General features: G+C 52.8%; 1 protein-coding gene across 3 annotated transcripts in view; it reads left to right on the forward strand.

Annotated features, from left to right (window-relative positions):
- LOC114000743 (schwannomin-interacting protein 1) overlaps positions 1-15,293 on the forward strand; it is a 134,079-nt gene that overhangs the window by 83,098 nt on the left and 35,688 nt on the right. For all 3 annotated transcript variants that reach the window (XM_039389946.1, XM_039389945.1, XM_039389947.1), the window contains one exon: positions 14,615-15,064. In XM_039389946.1, the coding sequence (XP_039245880.1) occupies positions 14,615-15,064 (450 nt within the window). The remainder of the gene's footprint in view (positions 1-14,614; positions 15,065-15,293) is intronic.

Genomic DNA, 15,293 nt, shown 5'->3' on the forward strand with positions numbered 1-15,293 from the left:
GGGGTGATACTCCTTCTTCCCCCATCCCTGCAGAGGTTTTAATAACCGCCGTGAAAGTCATTCCTAATTGGATTTGTGGCAGCTCTCCCTGCCCACCTGTGCCCCTGACCTCCTGAAATGGGATCCAAGGAGCACCCAACCACACTGAAAAGGTTGTTCTCTGGGAGTGGGAAGCGCTGGTGTCCAGCCTTGGAGTGGATTTTCCTCCCAACCCAACCAGAGTTATTCCAATTTTCTCTACCCCCAGCATCCAAGAGCTGCACATTCATTAACCCCCCTTGGATGAACGGCTCCCCTAATCTCTCCCTGAGGATAATCTCTTTCCAGTTGTGCTGCAGCCTAAGAATTCCATGGTTTTTGTTTCAATGAACACAACGAGGGGAGGAAACTCTCGGAACACCTGCACAGTTTGTCTCTCGAAGCCTCCAGGCATGAAAAATATGGGAAATATGGGAAAAGCAGCTGCTGGAAGGAAGTGCTTTCTTCAGCCATCCTCACAGGGCATCTGTGTCATCAGCCTGCAGTGATTCTCTTCCCCACAGCAAGCCCTGGGCTGTCGGAATTCCACTTCCTTGGATGGCAACAATATTCCTGTTCATCTCTGCCCCAAGAGCTGCCAAATACCCAAAACAGAGGAGGGGAAAATCATCTCCTATGGCATGTAACAGTCTTGAACTGTGTTAAAAAAGCATTTGGGACAGAGTAGAGTATTTTTAAACACGGTGTCCCTTTGGAGACACACAGTTTTATCTGGCAGTCCTGAGGGAAATGCTAGTTTGTGCCAGTGGAAGCAATTCCCTATTTTATGGAGCCAGTCTCTTTTATTTAAAGTACATTCTCATTGCTTATGGGTTTTCAGTGTTAAATGAAAGCCATCAAATGTGTTAGGACATAAATGAGCGATTTGAGGATCCCAGTGAGCACCCAGGGCAGGGGGAGGGAGGTCCCTGGGTCCCTTTCCCTGGCTGGGCTGCAGGGAGGGAGTGGAGGATGCTCCAACTCCAATCCCATCTTGTCCTGGGCATGTTTGGGGAGCTTCTTTCTTTTCTCCCAGAAGAGAAATCCCTGAAAACTGCGGAATTCTGTGGTTAAACCAAGCAAAGGGGATTTTCCTTTGAGAGCGGGGCAGCTCTGACACCCCAGAAATCCCATTCCCACAAAGCAGGTGGAATTTTCTTTGGCAGTCCAGTGGAAAGCGGTGGTTTATGCCAATGGAAGAGATTCCCTGTTTGGGAGAATAACTGTAGATTAAGTTTCAGCTGGGAAAAGTGATGAGGGGCAGCTTCCAACTCGAAAATCCTGGTGACTTAGAAGCAAATTTTGGGCTGTGCTTTGTGGAGGGGTTGACACTGTGGATGGGAAAGGGATTTGGTCTGGGGGGCAAAGCAAAACTTAAGCTCTGTTATCATCACCCACTCTCAGGGTGGCAGCACCTTGGATGTTCCCAGACCCACCAGCCCCATGGAAAATGAGCTTTGGGGTTTTAGGAGCGTGTCCCAGGTCCTGCTTTCTGGAGGTGTCTGGGGTCACTGGGGTTGCTGGGGGGTCCCTCTTCCCTCGTGGGGACGGTGCTGCTCCAGTGCCCTTCTCCAGGCACGAATTCCTCTCTCCCTGGGAGTTATTTTAGGCCATGTCCTTTCTCCCAGCCCAAGCAGCCGTGCCCTGAGCAGCTCCATTCTCCCTCATTCCCGTAATTAATAACAAAACTGAGCTGCTGGTGTTAATTGGAGCCCAGCAGGGCCGTGGCAGCCGGCGCCAGCCCTGTAAGAGGATTATTCACTTTCTGTTCCACTGACTTCCAGTTCCAGGGGGAAATCCAGCAGCACGAGGCTGTTTCCAGAGCCCTGGCTGCAGGACAAGCCAGGGGAACATAAATCATGGAGTCAGAGGAAGAGTCATGGAATGATTTGGGCTGGAAGGGACCTTAAAGATCATCTCGTGGGACACCTTCCACTAGCCCAGGTTGCTCCAAGCCCGGTCCAACCTGGCCCTGTGCACTTCCAGGGATGGGAATTTATATACAGGTAGATATATAGATAGATATAGATAGACATCTATGTATATAAATATAGATAAATAGAGAGAAGTATATATATATTATATAGTCTGTATCTGTGTCACTCTTAGGGAATAAGGCTCCTGTGTCGTTCTTGGGAGTTGACTTTGGGGTTTTTCCCTTCCATATAATGTAGGATCAGGCTTTATACCCCCAAAAGGTTCTCCTGTGCCCTGGCCCTGCTACCTGCAGAGGAATGTAAGTGCTGATCCCACAGAGCACAACCAGCAATGCCCAACCCAACCCATTTTGCAGCTGAGGAGCAGCTGGAGGTGGAGTTCCTGCCTTCCAAAGGTCGTGGAAAATAAACAGATAAAGCTCTTGGGAGCTGGGTTAAATCTGCCACTTCTGAACCTGGTGTGTTGATTATTAAGGCATTTAAATAGATACAGTTGGTTTGTTCAAGGTATTATCCTGCAGTGACTGTGGGGAGTTGAATCTGCCTCTGTTTGGGAGCCAGGCCTTTCTGATTGCTGAGCCCCAACACCACAGATGTACCTTGATTTTTCATCTACACCTTGAAACCTCTCTGGGACAGGCTCTGGGGGAGATGCCTTCAGCAGTGACATCTCCCTCCATCATCCTGAATGCTTTTCTCCTTCGCTGCATCCCGGGGCTCAGGGAACACGGAGAGCTCGTGGCAGTGATAATCCTTTGTGGCTGCAAGCAGGAGACCTGCTCGTGCCCCCTGGGCTCAGATGAAGTTACAGGACTCTGCTGCCTGTCCCTGTGCCTTGGGCAGAGGGCAGAGTGCTCTGAGTGTGCACAGCATGGCAGTGTCCCCTCCATGTCTTCTCCAGGGCTGGAGAGGATCTGCTTTCCCAGCCCAGCTCAGAGCTGGGACTAACAGCCCACAGCCCAGCCTGAAGACCTGGAGACTCTCCCTGTGCACCAGTAATGCAGCCTTTTGATAAGGGCCCTGCTGTCCCTGTGTGATGAGGTGGCTCAGGCTGGCTGTGTCCCGCTGAGGGTCCGTGTGACACCGCTGAGCACAGCAGGAGCTGGCAGTGCCACTGCTCTGAGCTCAGCCCTGCCTAAGTGGGTTACAGAGACACCCAGCGATGTTTAAAGAGTGCCTGGATCAGAAATAGATCCCTTCTCCAGAGGAACAGGTCATGGCAATTTGCTTTCTATTTTTTGCTGCCCTACCCCGGCATTTGCGTGCCGAGCTGAGCAGCATCCCTTGGCCTGCTGCTCTGGAGTGGGAGCACTCAGGAACATGGCTTTTCCAGCTTTTCCTGGGAGGAAAGGCATATTCTCTGTCCCTGCAAACGGTGGGGCTTTTCTGCCATGGAAATGGCTTTGTCCTCATGCCCCACTCAAGGGGAGAGGTCAGGAAGATGCTCAGTAGGGCAGGGTGGCAGAACCTGGGTGTCTGGGACCTTCCAAAGCCCCCCAGCCTTCAGTGCCACCTGTGAGATCTTAACCATCCTTTTCCCTGACTAAAACCCCCTTTCAGAAGGATTTCTGCATTTTTCCTCTGTGGTGGAAAATGGTTTTGCAGGCCCAGAGGGAGTGGGCACAGTTGGTCCTCACGTCCTCTCCAACACAGCCAGTGATTCCCTGAAGGTTTCCCGTGCCCTGTAGGTGCTTGTGGGCAACACTTCCCCCCTGCAGAAGGGGAAAAGGGTTTTGTCAGCTGGAAATCCAGCCCCAAACCATCCCTCATTTCACCTGGAGTTTACCTGAGCACTTCCCCATTGAGCCGGGATGGAGCCGCCTTCCCTCCCACCAGCCCCTGGAAAGGAGATTATCCCTGAGCCTTCCCTGGGAAGGCTCTGGAACAGCAGGAGTGGCTTAGGCTGGCAAGCACAGATGGGATGTTGGGAAGGAGCAAAACAATCTTGGGAAGGAGCAAAAAGAGGTGAGGGGCAGGTTTTCCCCGTGGCTGTAGGACAAGGCTGCTCCATCCCCGACACGCTGCAGTAATTGTTTACTTGCTTCATCACTCCAGTTTCCAGCTCACAGATATTAAATAAGGCTCCTCAGAGGAAAGGAAAATAAATTCTCTCCCAGAATGATCTTTTGGGAGACCCCACAGAGAAAACCATAAGTTCATCACATGCATTTTGTAAAAACAATTAAAAATAATTGAACCTGACACCAAGAGTGTTAAACGAGATTAAGAAAAGCTGAGAACAAATGGGCTCCCCATTTAATAAGATCAGTGTATTCCATCCCTATCCTTTTCACCTTTTTTGGGCTGAGATTGTGGAATATTCCTCCCAGGGACTGGAGGGACTTTAAGGTCCTTCCAACCCAAACCATTCCAGGATTCTCTGAAGTTGCAGAACAAGACTCGTGGCTCCCACAGCAATTCCCATCTCCAGCACTGGGTTGTGCAGGCTCAGCACCCACTGCAGGCTCAGCACCCATTCCAGCTTGTCCCTCCACGTTTCCTTGGGTGTTGTGAGCCCTGAGGGCTCTGCCCAGCTCTGGGGGCTGGGATGGGGATGTGCCATCCCTGTTGGCAGGAACTGATTGCCAATGGATCAAGTAAGATCAGGATCACCACGCATGCAGCCAAATCACTCCATGGTCAGCGTCCACCTGCTCCCTGGTTGTAATTTTGGGCTGAAAAAGCCACAAAATGGGCCAGTTTGGCAGGATGAAGCTGCACTCAGAGGCCCCAGCCCTGCACTCAGCTGAAAAGAGCAGTGAGTGAGGGAACAAGGCAAGACAAAGCACACACAGTTGCTTTCAGGCTGATATGTAGATTTATGCAGAAAACAAATATAAAGAGCTGCATCTGTTGCAAGTGGAGTATAATTCATCATCAGGGAAGAGGGCTTGTTTCCTCACAGCTACATTTGCTGTATTTTATTTTCCCTGGGTTTGTGTGTCGTGATGGAGTTTGGGGGTGTTTGGAAGTTGCATTTCTTTGAATATACATGAATACAAAAATCCTTGCCTGTGCAGGGTGACCAGATTCCTAATGTGCTCCATTAGAAATCTCTGGCCATTGGGCTTTTGGGCGTGTTTTGCAAACCCAAGTGGGGAAAAGCCAGCAAGGAGCCTTTGAATAGTGCAGAGCTGGAGGGTGTGATAACAGGGATGGATTTCCTGGCCTTTCCCTGTTTGTAATGTGTTTAGTCCTCTGCATCCCAAGGGATGGTGGAGGGAAAGCTTTCTAACAGCCATTCCCCCTCACAGGTGGCTGTTCCACACGCAGCTATTTTGGAAAGCAATTCTGCTTTATTGTGGAAGGGAATCTGTGCCTGTGCAGCTGCGGGTTCTGACACCCTTTGCTGCCTCTTTGGGCTCCTCTGACTTACTCAGAGAGTAAATCCTGTGAGGAGCAGCTGAGGGAGCTGGGGGGTCTCAGCCTGGAGAAAAGGGGGCTCAGGGGGGATCTTCTGGCTCTGCAACCCCCTGACAGGAGGGGGGAGCCGGGGGGGGTCGGGCTCTGCTCCCAGGGAACAAGGGACAGGAGGAGAGGGAACGGCCTCCAGCTGTGCCAGGGGAGGGTCAGGGGTGGCATCTGGAGAAATTTCTTGCTGGAAGGGGTGGTCAGGCATTGACAGGGGCTGCCCAGGGAGGTTTGGAGTGCCCACCCCTGGAGGTGTCCCAGGAAGGCCTGGCCGTGGCACTCAGTGCTCTGGGCTGGGGGACGAGGTGGGCATCGGGCACAGGGGGGATCCATGAGCTGGGAGGGCTTTTCCAGCCTGGATGATTCCATGATTCTGTGACTGTGGGCACAGCACCCTGAGCCAGGTTTGGGGGGTGACTGCAGGGAGATGCTCAGGAAGGCCACGAGGTGAGTGCTCTCAGTGGTACCTTTCCAAAGACAGCTCTTGGAATCACAGGATCATTAAGGTTGGAAAAGCCCTCCAAGACCACCGAGTCCAACCTTCTTCTCACCCAAAGCAGGAAGGCAAAGCAAAGGGGCAGCCATGGAAACACAGACATCCAGGGAAGATCATGGGCATCCCAGAGCCCAGCCCACACCCCCAGCACTGCCCCTGGCAAAGTACAGCACGGGAAAAGCTGGGAGGAGAAGGCAGAGAGGGGATTTCGGTCTTGTCCCTAAAATTTGAAGGTAAAAAAAGAACTCCACTAAGAACTGTTGGTTGTTAGTGTGTTTATTGAGCTGTTATGGTAATATTGCCTCGCTGAGAAGGGCTGGATTAAGCACATCATAAATCATTAGAGAAAAGCAAAAGCAGCAAAACGTCCTCCTGCGAACCTGAACTGCATCCAAATGCAAAGGGGCTCGTGAAGATGCAGAGACAAAGAAATAACAAAAGATAATTGCCCTTGACTGGAACCTGGGCACCAGCAGCTCTGTTGTCTGCTCCAAATTAAATGCTAATTGAGCAGATTGATGGAACTTGATCTCACCCTTTGAAGGGCACCTGCAGCAACATCTCTTTCAGCAGTAATTGCACTTTCCCCTCTCCTGGTGCACAGGTTCCCTCTGTGTGCCAGGCTCTGGCTGCTTTAGGCTGGGATTAATTCTATGTAACCTCAATCAACCCCTGAGCTGAGCTCAGGAAGTTAAATCTTGGTAAAAGTGAGGAATGGCTGTGGAAGGAACACCCTGACTTTATTTTTCCCAACCATTTCCTGTGACTCTCATTTAGGAGATTTGGGCGAGAAACAATTCACTGTAAGATATTTATGGTGCAAGAAAAAGAAAAAACACAACAAACCTCCTCAGCCCTAAATCAGGCAGTGGGATGGATCACCTGGGATGCAACAGAAAGCTGGGAGAAATCCCTTGATGTTGATTCTTCTCTAAACATTATCCAGCTCAGGCAGCTGGGATGAACCTGCTGTGATGCAGCTGGAGCTGAGCACGGCCTTCCCTGGATTTGATAACCCTCAGAACCCCTCCAGGTGATAACCAGGGGCCTCCAGGGCAAATGACACAAACCTTAATGAAGCTGAAACTTCATTTAGGGGCTGATTCCTCCAAAAGATCACGGGCAGGAGGAGTTTTTGGGGGCAGAATCTCTGCAAAACCTTCTCAGCACACGTTGAAATTCATGAGTTAATGCATTTAGAGGAACCAACATAAATATTAAGATTCAGCAGGGCTCTGTGGACTCATGCATTTGAAATATTCCAGCTATTTCCCTGCTTGCATTCCTTCCCCAAGTGCCTTCCAAACCAGTTTAGAAAAGGTCTGGTTTTTTTTCCCTCGGCCTTGATGATTACACCGAATTCCAGAGGCTGTTTGACAGATAAGGAGGATCCTTATTGACCTTGCTTTTGTTTACCCTGTGTCCTTTTGGCCCTCCCGTGCCTGCCAGGCAGGAACAGGCACAGGGAAAACAGCCCTGGCAGATTGGGATGCCCCATCCCTGGAAGAATCCAAGCTTGGACAGGGTTTGGAGCAACCTGGGCTAGTGGAAGGTGTCCCTGCCCATGGCAGGGGGTGGGATGAGATGGGCTTTAAGGTCCCTTCCAACCCAAACCGTTCAGGGATTCTGGGATTCATCCTCCACCGCGTAGCAAATAATTTAGAGGAAAACCAGTTTGGGCAGGAGCATCTGTTGTATTCTCCAATTTGTACCAAGGAAAGGAATCAATGTGGTTTTTCTGGGGGTTTTAGGACACCAGGAATGGCCATTTTTGCAGCCTCAGTGGTGCTGCCATGGCCAGTGACATCAGTGGTCCCCACGTGTGGGGAGGACTTGTGGGAGGTCTGGGTTCCTCCAGGGAAGAGGTTTGGAGCCATCCCAAGATCTTTTCTGGCTATAAACATCAAATCCCAGTTTGGAGATTCAGCCAAAAATGCTGAACTCGACCTGAGAGGGGATTAGCTGTGAGGTGGTGCCATTGTCCCTCTCCTCCACCTCTGTCACCCCCTGTGCCAGCAGAGGAGCTTTAATGGCAGTGGAATCACTGCCACTCTTGCTGCTCCTGTGATTTCCCTCCCCCTTTATCCCCCCTCTAAATTAAGCAAAGGATTAATTTGCTAAATTTAAACAGTTAAACCTGCAAATCCCAGGGGCACCCTACAAAAACAATGCCCACTCAGGTTTTGCTGGTTTGCCAGGCAGTGCCATGGCACCCCTGCCGTGCCCTCCAGCTTCCCGGGGGAGCATCCAGCTATCCAGGGAGGGATGCAGCCGGCTGGACCCCATCCCTGAGCCCTGCTGGGCTGCAGGTGAGTCCCCACTGTGTCCATTTTTCAATGAAATGACCTTATTTTGTGCGTTCCAGGGGTGGTTTCTGGTTGGTTTTGTTGCTGGAGTCTCAGGGATGCCCTGGGCTGGCTGGGAAACAGGGAGCAATGCAGCATCCCTGTGCTCCTAAATCTCAAAGCCAAGCCAGGAACTGGGATAATCAGAGTGTGCAGGGAGTGCAGGATGTTATTTGTGGTTTTAAAGATGAGACAACCTTTAATGTGTGAATAAACTGTAGAAAATCAATACAAATACGTTTGAAATGGGAGTTTATTGAGGCAGCAGCACATGAGGGCCTTTGGGGGCTTGAGCTTTGAAAAATTTGGAAGGGGCTGAGGAGCACCCAGCACTGGGATGGAACTGGAGCTGTGGAACCTTCTGTAGGTGCAGCCACTCTGCCAGAATATTTATCAGAGAAGCACAGAATGGTTTGGGTTGGAAGGGACCTTAATGCTCATCCAATTCTACCCCCTGCCATGGGCAGGGACACCTTCCACTAGCCCAGGTTGCTCCATCCTGGCCTTGAACACTTCCAGGGATGGGGCAGCCGCAGTTTCTCTGGGCAACCTGTGCCAGGGCCTCCCCACCCTCCCAGGGAACAATTTCTTCCCAGTATCCCACCTAAATCTAATCTCCTTCAACCTAAACCCCTTGTCCTGTCACTCCAGGCCTTCATCCCAAGTCCCTCCCCAGCTCTCCTGGAGCCCCTTTAGGCACTGGAAGGGGCTCTCAGCTCTCCCTGGGGTGCCACAGCCTCTTCCCCTTCACTTGGGACGGACAAATCAAGAAGCCCTGTTAGGTTTGATCACAGCTGCTCCCAGAACAGCAGGAATTCTGTGAGGTAGGAAAATCTTCCAGGTGAGACTTTGTGCTCAGTGTTGGAAAAGTTAGACCAGGTAAAATTAAAGCAAAGCTTTAATTCCCATTGGCTGCAGGAGAGGGCAGGGGGCAGCTGAGGAGGAAACAGCCCCCCTCACATGGGTATTTATAAACACATCAGAGTCCTCACTTCTGTCTGAGTGACACATTCCTTGTCCCAGCATCATTCCAGCTTCAATTTGCCCTCTTTTCACTCCCCTGCCTACTTGAATAAGTTATTTTAGAGGCACCAATCTGCCAGCTCTGTTGTGTTTGGGACTCAGCTTCAGCTGGGAAAATAGGGGACACAGCAAAATAACCCCAACTGCAGCTGAACAGGGCGAGGGGAATGCTCTGCCCCACAGCCTGGGGCTCCATCCTCCCACAGCCATCCCTGGGATCTGGGGGCGGGACCCTGCTGCGGCTTGTCCGGCTTCTCCCCCCGCACTGCCAGACACGTGTGGGAGGCTGGCACGGCTCAGGCAGGCAGCAGGAGGCTGAAATCCCTCCTGCAGAGCCCAGAAGGCATGAGCAGTTCCTCCCAGTTCCTCCCAGTTCCTCCTAGCACTCGCTGGGGACTCTGCTGGTGCAGGAAACAGCCCCAGATGCCCGGCGTGCGTTGTTCCCGTGGGTAGAATTGGCCTTAAGACACAAATCCCTGGGTTCCTGTTTGCTGTTGTGATCTGGGAAGGTGTCTGTCACCATGGCATCTGTGTGCGTGCAGGAGGGACACAACCAGGAGCTTCTCCCTGCCAAAAGAAAAAGCTGGTTATTTTTCCCTTGGAAAAGGTGGAACCCCCGTCCTGAGCCGTGGGGAGAAGGTGGGGATGGCATGGGATGGAGCTGCTGAGGGACACGCTGGGTGGAGGCAGCTGTGGGCTCTCCTCCCTCTTCCTCCTCTTCCCCAGATGGTGCCAGAGCAGGTCCATGGGATGCTGGGAACGGTTGTGGCTCCTGGAACAGGGAATATTCACCAGGGCGGATATTTCCAAGATGCCTCAGAATGAGGGCGATGACATGAGTGAAGCCAGGGGTTCCTCTGGCTCTTGGAAGGTCAGGAAGAAGGAAAGGAACCACAGCTCTTGCCCTTGGCTTGTGCTCTCTGCAAAGCTGGGAGCTGCATTATTTGGGATGGAAGATCAGCATCCCTCCACGGCGAGCTCAGTGAGGCTGGACCCACAAAATGTGTGGCAGAAAAGTTTTATAAAAGAGGAGAAATGGGAGGCGAAAAAAAGCTTCTGAATGAAAATGGCCATTTTAGGGGCCAGGGGATATACTGGCAGTCTGATTTTGGGAGGTCTGTGCTTGTTTGTGTGGGTGTTAGGGTCCAACACAGACTCCGGGTGAACTCTGACAGCCTTGGGGTGACAAATCCCAGAAATACTCACAGAGGGGTTGCACCAGGAAAAGGAAATGGATCTCAGGGCAGTCCTTTTCCTTTCCAGGGGTGGGAGGAAATGTGAATTGTTTGTGTTCAGAGGAAACTACCCTTCCCTGTTCCATCAGCACTGTTCCCCGGGAGGTTCCTGGCTGTGTAGGGACAGTGGGCAGCTCTGGGTGGGAGTCACTTCAAGAGAAATCCTCCCAGAAACCAGTTTTTAGGGCAAACACACAGCTTTTGAGCTCCAGGTGGGCGTGAGGGTGCTGCACCATGGGTGAGATGAAGACCCAGCTGGTGGAGATGGATTTGGATGGGGTGTGAAGGTCAGGAGAAGGAGGCAGCTTAAGGGTGGTTGGGACTTCCCTGCTTCCCTACTTTCCTCCTTTCCTGACCCAAAAGCTTCAGCAATTTAGCCTGAGAAAGAGCACAGGAAACCCATTTTAAACTGGGGTTAAAATAGCACCAAAATAGTCAAATGAAATAAATTTAATAGCTCACAGTAATAAGCAAACTGGCTTTTAAAGCAGCCCTGCATTCATCCCATGGAAGTAATAAGGAACTTATTTTCCTGACGTATTTCTGCTTCAGAGTAAATTCCACATGCCTTGTTTGTATTAAAACCTCCTTTGCACTGAATAAAATAACTGTAAAGCACCTTCTTTCATCTGTAAGGGGTTGTGTTCACACTCTTCACCCTTTAAAATTCGGATGAATTTCAAGTTTTTCGTTGCATTGGAGAAGGAACTTATTTGATGTCGGCTTGTAAAAGAGATAAATTACATATGTGTTTTGAATAGCAATATCTGCTTTCTTCTTGTGAAGGGTCAAGTGAAAATATGTTCTCCATGTATAATTAGAAATGTGGAGGGTTTACTACAAGATGCAAAATGATTTTATCTGTCTGCAATGAAAAAAAAAAAAAGAGGGGAAACATGGAAAAATCATCAGGCACGTGTGTGATGTGTTAAACTCGTGAGAGGACACCTTTTGAAGACAGGGAGGCATTTTCAAGGGCTGGGAGTAGGAGATGTTATAAATGCACTGGTGGCATGGAAGAAAAGAAACCTCCCTAATTGATCAGGCGCACAGAGATCCTATAAATAAAGCTTTCCACAAGCCTGTGGCTGCCAGACTGGAACCAGGGAACAGCTCCTCCCCTTTGCTCAGCAGATATTCACTTTTAGGGTGGTGGTGACATTCAAACAGACCCAAATAAAGAATTCCACCCCTCCCAGCGTGTCGAGTGCCACCCCCTCCCAACCTTACAGGGGTGCAAGTGGTAAAAACTTCTGCCAATGTAATTAATTCCCAGGCTCTTGCTCCCTCCTGCCATTTGCTGGAATTATTTTTGTACCTGCACTTTGCACAGTTCCTGATTTTTTTTTTCTTTTTTTTTTTTTTTTGGAGTTTCAACCCAAAAGCTGTGGCAGCCTGGAAGGTGAGGGGGGATGGAGCTGGGAGGAGGGATGAAGCCTTGGGTAGTCAGGAGAGTAAAGTTGGGTTAATCTGTGCTGGTCACCTGGAAAGCACCTGGTGGAGACACTGAAGCCCAGAGGTTAATCCCACCTTGGCCAAATAATCCGTATTATTATTCCCTGTGTATGACAGGCCCCTGTTATCCCTCTGAAGCTGTGGCTGGGAGCCAGGATCTCCTACAGGAAAGCTGGAGAGGGACTATTTACAAGGACATGGAGTGACAGGACACAGGGAATGGCTTCAAACTGCCAGAGGGCAGGGTGAGATGGGATATTGGGAAGAAATCCTTCCCTGGGAGGGTGGGGAGGCCCTGGCACAGGTTGCCCAGAGAAGCTGTGGCTGCCCCATCCCTGGAAGTGTCCAAGGCCAGGTTGGACAGGGCTTGGAGCAACCTGGGCTGGTGGAAGGTGTCCCTGCCCTTGACAAGGGGTAGGAACAAGATGAGCTTGAAATCCCTTCCAACCCAAACCTTTCCGTGAGTCTGATTCCCACCCCACAGTCAGATGGGAGAAGAGTGGATGTCTCCACAACACCTCCAACATTCCAGCCCCATTCTGTGCCCTATTTCTGTGCCAATCTTTTTCCTGCCTCATGGCACTGGTGTTTTGGTCCCCTGAGCTCCTGGGGCTGACAGGATTCCCCCATCCTGGTGGTCAGTCCCTGCTGCCAAAGAGACAAATCCTGAGGAGGATTTGGCAGTGGCAGAGCAGGCACGTCCCCCTCTCCCCTGGGCAGGTCTGTGTCTCCTCAGGATGAACAGCTGCATAGCAACCAGTTCAAACGTCCCAGGAGTTAACTGGCTGCAGATGTTTCCCTTCTCCCTCTCTTCCCTTTGGAATAACTAAAAAAGCCAGGCTGGACTGCAGGGAACCACAAAGGGGAGAACCCCCCAGCACTCCCCCCCTGCCCTGTGCCCACTGCCTGGGTGTTTGTGCCATGTCTGGCATCACCCTCCCCATCCTAAACAATAGGACACTTTTAAACCCCCCTGGGCTGGTTTGGGCTGGGCTGGAGTTAATTTTCTTCACAGTGTCTGGGATGGGGCTGGTTTGGATTTGTGCTGAAAACAGTGTGATAATATAGAGCTGTTTTCCCTCTTTCTGCCACAAAGCATGTAATTTAATGTTTGAATTTCATTTTAATTAAGACTAGTTGCTGTTTCTCCCTCTGCCAGGACTTTACCATCCCCTAAACTCTCCCCCACTGTATCCACTGGGTTTGGACTGTAGGGATGTACCACCCAGAGCTGCCACATCTCCCAAACCACGTGTTGAAGCTGCTCATCTGTGTGATTAATGTTCTCCATTTCAGCCACACAACCTTAAAAGGTCCTCTTACCATGGATTTGGGAATGGGAACATTTGCGTGTTAAACTTGGCTGTGCTGACCCAGAATGCAGAAACTAGATTAGTTTTTTTTAGCAGAGTTATTTATAGGAGACTCTTAACTAGTTACTTTAAATTACTTGGAAAGAAGGGAAGAAGTGGAGAGTGTGGAAGTGGGGGTTTGTGGCGGGTGCTCTGTGGTCCCTCGGGGCGTGGGAGGGACGATGTCACTCGAGTTGTCACTGAGCCTCCCTGCAAACCCACTGCCCCATGCAGAGACGATGCCACCCCCTCTCCAAACCCATAAAATCACAGAATGGCTTGGGTTGGAAGAGAACTTAAACATCACATTGTTCCAACCCCCTGCCATGGGCAGGGACACCTTCCACTGGACCAGGCAACCTGTGCCAGGGCCTCCCACCCTCACAGCCAAGAATTCCTTCCTAATATCCCATCTAAATCCACTCTCTGTCAGTTTGAAGCCATTCCCTGTGTCCCGTCCCTCCATCCCTTGTCCCAAGTCCCTCTCCAGCTCTCCTGGAGCCCCATCAGGCCCTGCAAGGGGCTCTCAGCTCTCCCTGGAGCCTTCTCTTCTCCAGGGGAACCCCCCCAGCTCTCCCAGCCTGGCTCCAGAGCAGAGGGGCTCCAGCCCTTGAAGCATCTCCGTGCCCTCCTCTGGACTTGTTCCAACAGCTCCATGTCCTTCAGATATTGGGGGCCTGAGAGCTGGAGAGTAGGGTCTTACCTCAATGGGTCAGAGGGGCAGAATCCCCCCCCCCCCTTCCCCTGCTGCTCACGCTGTGGGATCAGCCCAGGGCACGGGAGGATGGGTTTGGGACTGACAGAACACATGGCTGGGTCAACCAACACCCCCAAATATTTCTCCTCAGGGCTGTTCTCCCTCCATTCCCTGCCCAGCCTGTGTTTGTGCTCGGGATTGTCCCGACCCAACCGCGGAAATCGTGAATAATAATAATAATTTATTGCAGAAGAAAGAAATAGTTATAACAGTTATAACAACGACATGACTTCACACTGTAGTTATAATTTTTTTAAAAAATAACAAAAACGCCGATTTCCCCCCCTATTCTCGCAGGGCACAAACGGCGCTTCCCGCAGCCCCCGAGCGGCGGAGCCTCCGCCCCGCCCGGCCCCGGCTCCCCCCGCGGCGGCCGCGGCAGCACCGCCCCCCGAGCCCGCACCCCCCGCCCGCCCCGCACCCCCCGAGCCCCCCGCCCGCCCCTCCCCGCCCCGCCCGGGGCCGCCCCGCCGGCGGCAGCTCCGGAGCGCGGGGGCGGCCCCGGGGCCGGCGCTTCCCGGTGCCCGGCGGGCGGGAGCGCTCCCGGCGCCGCCGCCACGGCTCCCCTTCGCTTCTCTCCGCCAGGATTCCCGGGAGGATGGCATGGATTTAGGCAGCGACGCCGGCAGCAGCCGCTCCAGCTCGGAATCCAACTCCAGCAAAGCCACGCCGTGCTCGGAGGGCAAGTCCTCGCCGTGCCCCAGCAGCCTGGACCTGGCGGCGCTGGAGGACTCGGAGGAGGACTCGGAGGAGGAGGACGGGGGGTCCCCGCCGTGCCCGCCGCGCTGCCCCGCCGCCCATGGGCGCGGGTGCGGGTCCGTGCCCGCCGGTGCCCCCCGGCGCTCGGCCCGCCCGCACCCCCCGCCCCGCACCGAGCGGGGGGCGGCCGCGGGGCCGGCCGGGCGGAGGGGCGGCGGGGCGAGGCCCCCCCGGGAGCCGCAGCCCCCCGCGATGGACTGGGCAGCCCTGGAGAGGCACCTGGCGGGGCTGCAGTGCCGGGAGCAGGAGAGAAACCCCCGCGCCAACCCCGCCTCGGTGAGTGGGGAAGGGTCGCGGTGCTGGGGAGGAGCGGGGAGGGGGTTGTGAGGGGGGGGGGGGCGTTTGGGGGTCGGTGGTGGAGGTTGGAGGGGGGAATTGGTTTGTTCTGGTGGGATGGCACCTGGAGTGCTGCGTCCAGCGCTGGGGTCCCCAGCGTAAGGATGTGGAGCTGCTGGAGCGAGGCCAGAGGAGGCCACGGAGATGCTCCCAGGGCTGGAGCCCCTCT

This window comes from Pipra filicauda, unplaced genomic scaffold, assembly GCF_003945595.2.
Source record: "Pipra filicauda isolate LSUMZ 115617 unplaced genomic scaffold, ASM394559v2 scaffold78_size3787270_pilon, whole genome shotgun sequence".
Classification (NCBI taxonomy): Eukaryota; Metazoa; Chordata; class Aves; order Passeriformes; family Pipridae; genus Pipra; species Pipra filicauda.